Here is an 8,712-nt window from a genome sequence, read left to right on the forward strand (position 1 = left end):
CATAAACAAACGACAACTACTGTACATCAGATTCCTGACTTAGGACAGGTGCAAACATTTGCAGCGGGATTAAACGTTTTAATGGATCCAAACCTTTTCCCTTTTTCTGAAACAATAGCATAATATAACAACATAGAAAAACACACGATAAAATATCAATTGGCAGGCTTACCTCAATAAAAAAACGTACATTAATATATACATTAATCGAATTCTGTATATACAGAAATAATTATGTGTATATGTTACAGTGAATTTGTATAATCAGGGATTATGTAGAATCCCTGATTTTTCAGGGATTATGTAGAATCACTAAAATCATTAGTGATTATATAGATTCCCTGAAAATGACCAGTGATTTTACATAATCACTGATAATTTATATGATTATTCTACAAATTCCCTAATAAAATTTCAGGGATTATCAATAATTAAAAGCTTCAAAGATGATATCTAAAACCAATTACACTAGTGGTTCCAGCAAGGATTTGTATAGTTTTACTATACAAATCATTGGTTCCTGGAAAGGGAGATCCCAAAAAACTAATGGTCAATATTCACGAAAAGAATGAAGAAGAATATCGCCTTGCTATATAGCATGGAATCCTGCTCGGATCTTTGATACAAGAAATCAGTTTGAGGTTGATGATTTCCCTTCATTGGTACAATTTGTACCTTCAGATGTTTGTGCTGAAAACTCTATTTCTCTGAGGTACAATCTGATTTGATGTGGAGGACAAGGTTTTTTTTTTTAATTTTGATATTGTGGTAAAAAAAAATGTGAATTTGATAGATATGCCAGTAGAAAATCAGGGTAAATGTGTAATAGTCGATGCTATCCAAATTTAGTTTGTAAATAAAATGTTTAATATTAAAATAATATACATAACATTAACATTTATCAAAACGACTGTACGCATAAAAATAGTTTTAATGACAATTTCATTTTATTTCATATTCTCAACCTAAAAACAATTACTGACATTACTAAAACAATACGATAAAAAGAATAATCATTATGCAATTTAATATTTTCATACTAACTTCATCAACCCGCCCGTGTGGGCTCGCTTGGTATTATTAATACTAATACAGTCAATATCAAAAAGGATTCGCTTGATATTATTACTGATAAAGTCAGTATTAATAACAAAACATCAATTATTTTATGTATGTTTTGCTTATCATTTAATTATATTGTGCTTATCATTTAATTATTTTGTGTATAACATTTCAATATTTTTGTGTCTTTCATATTAAAGAATTATGCCTAACGTTTTACAATATTAAGGTTATTATTATGATATATTAAGGTAAACTTTTAAGATATTTCAATTTTTTATATATTTTAGTATCATTTCAGTTATTCTGTATAATCCCTGACGTTTTTTCTAGTGATTATACATAATCCCTAAAAGTTTTAGTGATTATATATAATCCCTAAACTACCCAGTGATTATACATAATCCCTGAAAATTTTAGGGATTCTACATAATCCCTGGTTATACAAATTCACTGTAACATATATACAGTAATTAGGAATATACATAAATCGAAATCCGTATATATAGAAATATTTTCTTTCTGTGTATACATAAATATTTCTGTATATAAGAATTTCGACATATGTATATACGGACTTATTTCTGTATATACGTAATTAGTTCGATGTGTATACGGAATTAATTTTGTATGTATACGTAATTCTATTTCTGTGTATATGGAATTATTTCTGTATATACGTAATTCGATTAACGTATATACGTAATTATTTTTGTATATACGTATATTGAAATATGTATATACATAAATAAGTATTTTTGACCCTGATTCCGCGCCTTACATGTCTGTCTGACAGGATTTTTCTGACCTTGACCTCAATGTCATCGATCTTTAAAAAAAGCTTGATGGGATACTTGTAGCAAATTCTTCATCTTTAAGACTTTCAACGTAATATCAAAAAGTATAATCACAAAAATACCGAACTCCGAGGAAAATTCAATAAACAGCTGCGCCATGAGCGCATGATACGCCCGACGTCTTATGTGGAAGTCTTATGCAATAATCATAAATAGTTTCTGAGAAAGTTTTAAGCAATAACCATATATTGTTTTAGAGACACGGCGGGACATGTGAAACGCCCCACCCTGGTTTTTTTTTACAAAAAACTAAATATTACCAAAATAAAATTTTGAATCAAAATCAAAAAGTATACAGATCTTTAGATTAATATAACAAAGAAGTGTGTAAAGTTTTAAGCAATAATCATAAATTATTTTTGAGATACGGCGCGACATGTAAAAAACCCTCCCCTGTTTTACAAAATACTCAATAACTCAAAAATTAAATTTTGAATAATCACCAAAAAGTATACAGATCTTTAGATTAATAGAACAAAGAAGTGTGTAAAGTTTTAAGCAATAATCATAAATCGTTTTTGAGGTACGGCACAACATGTAAAAAAAACCCTCCCCCTTTTTTACAAAATACTAATAACTCAAAAATGAAAATTTGAATCATCACCAAAAAGTATACAGATCTTTAGATTAATATAAAAAAAGACATGTGTAAAGTCAAAATTTTGACGGGCGTATAAAAAGCAAAGTCCCTAATTACCAAATGGCAAAATCAAAAGCTCGAACACTTCAAACAAATGGATAACAACTGTCATATTCCTGACTTGGTACTTACATTGTCTTGCTTAGCAAATGGTGGACTTAATCTGGTTTTAAAGCTTACTAAACCTCGCACTTGTACGACAGTCGCATAAACTTCGACTAAACTGACAACGATGTGTGAACAAAATAAACAGAATACATGTAGTAGTTAAAAATGTCAAACTATGGGTACAACATCAACATTGTGTTATGCACTATAAAAAAACAAATATGCAAAAAAGGAATACAAAGAAATACAAAAGGGCATATACACAAAGCACATAAGCAAAATTGAAAGACACAATTAAATAAATTTAATTTCATTAACATAATAAAGTTGACGTAGAACTAGTTCACGCTTCAATCTGTTGATAATAAAGTTGAGTTGGATCTGGTTACTTCAAGCTGTTGATATTAATGTTGAGTTGGAACTGCTTGCGGGTTCCAATGACTGTTTAAATTGAAGAAGTACAACAAAATATGTTGCCAGCATTCCACTTAGCTGAAGAAAAAAAGATGGCAATGTAACATTGTTAATTTTAATCAAAATGTTTATGTACGTATTTTTTTGTATAAGAAAAACGTTAAATGAATTTTGTATTCAGGTACCAGGATTATAATTTAGTAAGCCAGACGCGCGTTTCATCTACATAAGACTCATCAGTGACGCTCATTTTTTAAAGCAATGTAAGCTGTTTTGAATTGAACACATAAGATAAAAGTTGTATATTTTCTAAAAAAATCAGTTAGTCAAATACCTGTGTCGAGCATATAGCAATTCTCTAACACTTGTCCTCTTGATTTAAGAATTTAAGAAAATTTTCAGAGACAAAATGATGCATACATATTAAGCACAATTGCTTCATCATTTGTATGAATTTGAAAATGGGTTTTCATCCGGTCGTATTCGTATATAAACTTTCAGAACGTTCAGAAAAGTAAACAGTTTTAACATGCTTTCAACTATCTAGATCGTCTTTTATTCAAAATTTCAAATATACATCGTTGGGTAAAAATAAAACAAAAAAATATGATTTAAAAGTGTTGATATGGATGTCATATTGATGCCAGAACTTCAAAACAGACATACCGTAGATTAAGTAAGGAATAATCCTGCTTGTGAAATTGTGAAATAAACTGATGAAGTTGAATGTAAAATATCTAAAAAAAATATCTAAATATAATCTTACAGTGAGAAAAGTTGTCTTGTCGATGATGAATAGGTTCATTACAGATATTCCGACGGGATCGGTCAGCTGTTTTAGAAATGTACTGTACTGCAATAAAATAGAGCATTTCAAGTTAAATAAATGATCTGATTATTTCTGTTCTTGGTAATTAAGTCTTTCCACTTTTCTGTGGAAAGACTTATTGTTTTTCTTCTGATTATTTTTTTTTTCTTCCGCCAAATTTTGTTCTTGTGATAAATGTTTGTTTCGCAATATGATCTTTAGATATTTCTCATATGGTATCGTATAGTTTATGCGCTTTTAAATTTCACCCTGCTAAGGCAAAACATTTTCTTTGTAAGAGTTGTCTCCCTATTCACTGTTTATCATGTGTGTGCATTTCCTTCGTAACAAAAAAAGAAAGCGACAAAATTCCTTTTATAAATTGTTCATTACATCCTCAGGAAGTTTTGGCTAATTTGGATCAAAGCGATTCGATGACATTTTATAGGAGTTATCTACCTTTACAAAATAAATCTGTCGGTCTGTTTTTTTAACTCACAAACAGTTAACCGTGTAACTCTGTAATGTTTTTATTTGATGCCCCTAGGTCCTAACTTAGAAAATGAGGTCAAGGTCAAAGGTCAAGGTCAAGTTCTCAACTGTGACTTTTGCTTGTTTTTGCATTTTCTCCGACACTCTGAAAGATACATATAAAAGAACAAGTGCAAAATGTCTGCTTTATTGTAATAATGCTACATTTAGCCTGCTACAATTTAATGGCATCTTATAGGAGTTGGTGCACCTGAAATGTCTTGATATGAGGTTATTTGATTATTACTTCAACTAAGTTCATTATAAAGGCATTTGACCTTGTACAAAAGGTAAGGTGACAAATGACCTTGAAAAATGACTACCGGAAGTGACCTTGAGAAAACCGGAAGTAGCCTTTTTTGCAATTTTTTCATATAAAAGTACTCAGAATCCATATATTTTGTCATATAGATACATAAAATGATCACTGAAGACTATAAATGACTTCCATCAAACCGGAAGTGGCCAATTATCTCCCACTCTACATACAAAAGTATATAGAAACTATATATTTTTGGAATCAGTGTGAAAAAGGCTATCCTATGAGACCGAAAGTGACATTCATTTCACCTGAGGTAGCATATTATCTCCCGTATATCACTCAAAAATATAATTAAACCATTATTAATCGCATCAGTATGAAGAAACTCTTCTTATCCAAGTTTCTTTGATGTGGAAAGACTTTCAATTGTTCTCTGAACAATTGGTTTTTAATTTTGTCTCAGTGTTTGTTTTATTTTTTGGGTAAATATTATTTGCTTGTTTCACTTATTTTCTTTTATTGAATGTGTTCTTGCTCTTATCCATATGACATTACAATAACAGTGGTGTATTCATGTTGACCTCTATTCTCATTTCCGACGCCATAAGGATCTGTGGGGACAGACTTCATTATATAACGATGTCATAGCATTACTAAATAACGTATAATTTACCTGAAGTGAAAATTCCGTTGACACATTTCTTAGAGGTAAAACATACAAGATATGCGTTGGTTTGTGTGCCTACAAATGGAAAATATAGAAGTAAAGATCCTGGGTACTGACGATGTTAATCATCTTAATAACGTGTTGTACTGGTAGAATTCTTTTATTTATTTTTGTGACTATTACTTTTACTCTTTAGTCTGTTTTGGTTATATCCATTTGACATGACTCTGTATTTATACATCCCGTCATTGTATTATTGTGCTATGATATGGTAATTTTTTTTACTATCAAAATTGAGAATGGAAATGAGGAATGTGTCAAAGAGACAACAACCCGACGATAGAACAGACAACAACAGAAGGTCACCAATAGGTCCGGCTTAATGTCTTTCATTCTTTTTTAATGTGCTTTTGTGTTTATGCCTTTTTGTGATTCATTTTTATATATTTGTTTATTTTTATAGTGATTAAAATTATAACACAATAATTTAATTATGGATGTAACGCGTCTTCTGATTGGCTGACGTTATTTTGTTATCAGCCCATAGACATAATTTAGTCATGTGACCGTGACGTCATCAACGTTTTTCATAGTTTTCTACGGTTTAAAATGGAATTTAGAATTAGATTATCAGAAATGACTGTAACATTTGTTCTGGCTATTCGAAATAACATGAAAAATGTGGTGCACACTGTTAAATAACCCGCTACGCGCGTTATTCAGTGTGCACCAAATTTTTTTTATGTTATTTCTTCATAGACAAAAAATATTACAGTCATTCCTAAAATTTTGACTGCTGTATCCCTATTTTGGACATTTTTACCTATTATGTCTGTTTGTTTTGTTCACACATCGTTGGCAATGAATGTAATGGAATTTGATGTGACTGTCATACAAGTGAGAGGTTTAGCTAGCTATAAAACCAGGTTCAATCCATCATTTTCTACACCAAAAAAATGCCTGTACCAAGTTATGAATATGACAGTTGTTATCCATTCGTTTGAGGATTTGATTTTGCCGTTTGATAAGGGACTTTCCGTTTTGTATTTTCCTCGGAGTTCAGTACTTTTGTGAATTTACTTTCTCCTTATCTAATTTTTTACCTATATTTAGCTATTTCATAGACAAATACATCAATAAGCAATTCATTTTGAATACGACAAACCAGCATAGCTATATTTCTATCTTACCAAATCACTGACAATGGTACAGCATATAGCTATAGTCAATAACATGACTGTAACTGCAACCATCCAAAATATATGAGCAAGGAAAACCAGAGTGTTATGGCGTGTATCTGGAAACCAAATCAAACTGTATAGCAGCAGTAATATATGAGCGATTGATGTCACCCACGTGCTACCATTGTACAATTTAAACATATCATTAGCTTTCTCGATCAAATCACATAGAGCAGTGTAATGTTGTCGTAAGTCTTCTAAATCGTAATTTTTGCTTTTGATTCTGTTTTGAAGACGCTCAACGTAAATGCGCAACTCTTTCCCTAACAACAGCGTAACGAGAATTTCTAAACCACAAAGTCCAAGCCAGGAACCTGACAAGAAAGTTTTCACAACCAGGTATACTCCTTTAAGGAAATCCGCAAGGGGGTCCGCTTTTGTATATGGGGCAATTACATTGTCAAAGAAATCTACTCGATAACTTACATAGCCAAAAAATATGATATTTCCTCCAATAAGAGCACACGTTATGATGACGGCTAAGTTAGATATTCTTCTCAGAGATTTCCTGTCTTTATAAGATGTCAATGTACATTTTCTCCAGTTCTTAAGAAAAGTAAACATATGATTTGCATTATTCGATAATCTGTTTGACACAAACGTGTTAATCAAACTCTGCACGAAGAATAATGATATCAATATTTTTGGAATTCCTTTCTCGAAGTCATCCACGTCCATGTATGTTAAAAGATGTCTAATGAAATTTGCAGAGCTGAAAAAAATAGTGAACGAGCAAACATATTTGAGTATCCGATTAGCGGTCGGGTGTGATAATTGTTGTTTCTCACTTAAGGCGATCGGATTAAATATTCCAAAAATGGCTAAAAACCAAAAATAGGAATTTAATACCCCTTTTATCTGAATTTCTTTGTCTGGATTAGATTGTTTTTCATGAAGACAAGCTGGCTCTACAGTTATACATCGTCTTTTCATGTCGGCCATTCTCATTTTCACAATTCTTTTGACTGAACTAACGTGCTCCATCTGATTTACAAATGTATGAACATCCATGCTGAATCTACATGCTTGATTGAATTGAACGAAAATTGATTATGGTCACCCATTTAATTTTTTTAAAGTGTTCTCCAAAATCTAGTCTGTAAGAAAATCTTCTGTGTCATTCTATTGATTGCATACAATGATTTGAATGCTGAAAAAACTAAGTGGTTTGATGGTACTACCGGAAACGATAGGCGTCGAAATCCATAGCTATTTCTTTATGTATATGATACTAGATATAGATGAGGGTTTTCGGATACGGATGTAATCTAACAGCGAACAGTTTTTACTAAATGATCAACGAATCAAACTAGTTTTTTTTCTTTAATCACATAATGTACATGTATGTGATAAAAGTTACTTAGCGATTCATCAATAATGTACTTCGTTCGTCGCTTTTTCATAACAATGGTGAATGCAACCTGAAAAAAGAAACATTTAATTCTAATAGTTTATACAAGAGTGCACACACTGAAATGTCTCGCCTTCTTTACTAATCATTGATATTATGTTGATAGTCCTACGCAAATAGTCTACTCTTCGGCGTTAACAAGTGTCAAATTGAAAGGTTACAGAGAGTTCAGAACACTGGAGCCCGTCTTGTTACGAAAACTAGGAAAAGAGAACACATTACACCTATTCTCGCTGGACTGCACTGGCTCCCTGTTGAATTCCGGCCAAAGTTCAAAATCCTTGTCTATACGTACACGGCACTGCAAGGAACTGCCCCGGACTATATACAGGAACTATTACATCTCCAAACAACAACTAGGGCACTACGATCAGAGGGCAGCCTTAGACTCGAACTGCCACATGTCCGAACAAAAACGTACGGCGAAAGACAATTTAATCGTGCTGCCGCTACCCTATGGAACAATCTACCTGTACAAATTCGTCACTCTAAATCTGTTCAGTGTTTTAAAAAACAATTGAAGACATATTTTTACAGACTTGCGTTTAATAAGCTGTTATCTTAATTCTTATTCCTTTTATTTGAAAATGTGCTGTGATTTTTGTTTTTTTTTGTTTTCTTCGCACAATTTTTATTCTAGCAAAAGTTTTCATGACCATTTCAATTATTTATTATAATCTTTCTGCTAAATTTTTAATATATTTTCGCTTT

The 8,712-nt window shown here is 31.5% G+C and overlaps 1 protein-coding gene across 1 annotated transcript; it reads right to left on the bottom strand.

The window, feature by feature from the left end:
• Window positions 1-3,017: 3,017 nt before the first annotated feature.
• On the bottom strand, window positions 3,018-7,549 carry LOC139521671 (uncharacterized). Its single transcript, XM_071315181.1, has 4 exons — window positions 6,540-7,549; window positions 5,356-5,424; window positions 3,848-3,934; window positions 3,018-3,159 (listed from the first exon to the last, which is right to left on the bottom strand). The coding sequence occupies exons 1-4, from the start codon at window positions 7,536-7,538 to the stop codon at window positions 3,058-3,060; spliced, it is 1,257 nt and encodes a 418-aa protein (XP_071171282.1). The 5' UTR covers window positions 7,539-7,549; the 3' UTR covers window positions 3,018-3,057.
• Between the last annotated feature and the right edge of the window lie 1,163 nt (window positions 7,550-8,712).

This window comes from Mytilus edulis, chromosome 1, assembly GCF_963676685.1.
Source record: "Mytilus edulis chromosome 1, xbMytEdul2.2, whole genome shotgun sequence".
Taxonomy (NCBI): domain Eukaryota; kingdom Metazoa; phylum Mollusca; class Bivalvia; order Mytilida; family Mytilidae; genus Mytilus; species Mytilus edulis.

Excerpts from the sequence above, each read along its gene's own strand:
- LOC139521671 (XM_071315181.1), bottom strand. The coding sequence starts at position 7,538 with ATGAGAATGGCCGACATGAAAAGACGATGTATAACTGTAGAGCCAGCT. Across the intron at positions 3,935-5,355 it reads CAACGGAATTTTCACTTCAG|TACAGTACATTTCTAAAACA; the intron begins GTAAATTATACG and ends ATTTTATTGCAG. Across the intron at positions 3,160-3,847 it reads ACAAGACAACTTTTCTCACT|CTAAGTGGAATGCTGGCAAC; the intron begins GTAAGATTATAT and ends TTTTTTCTTCAG.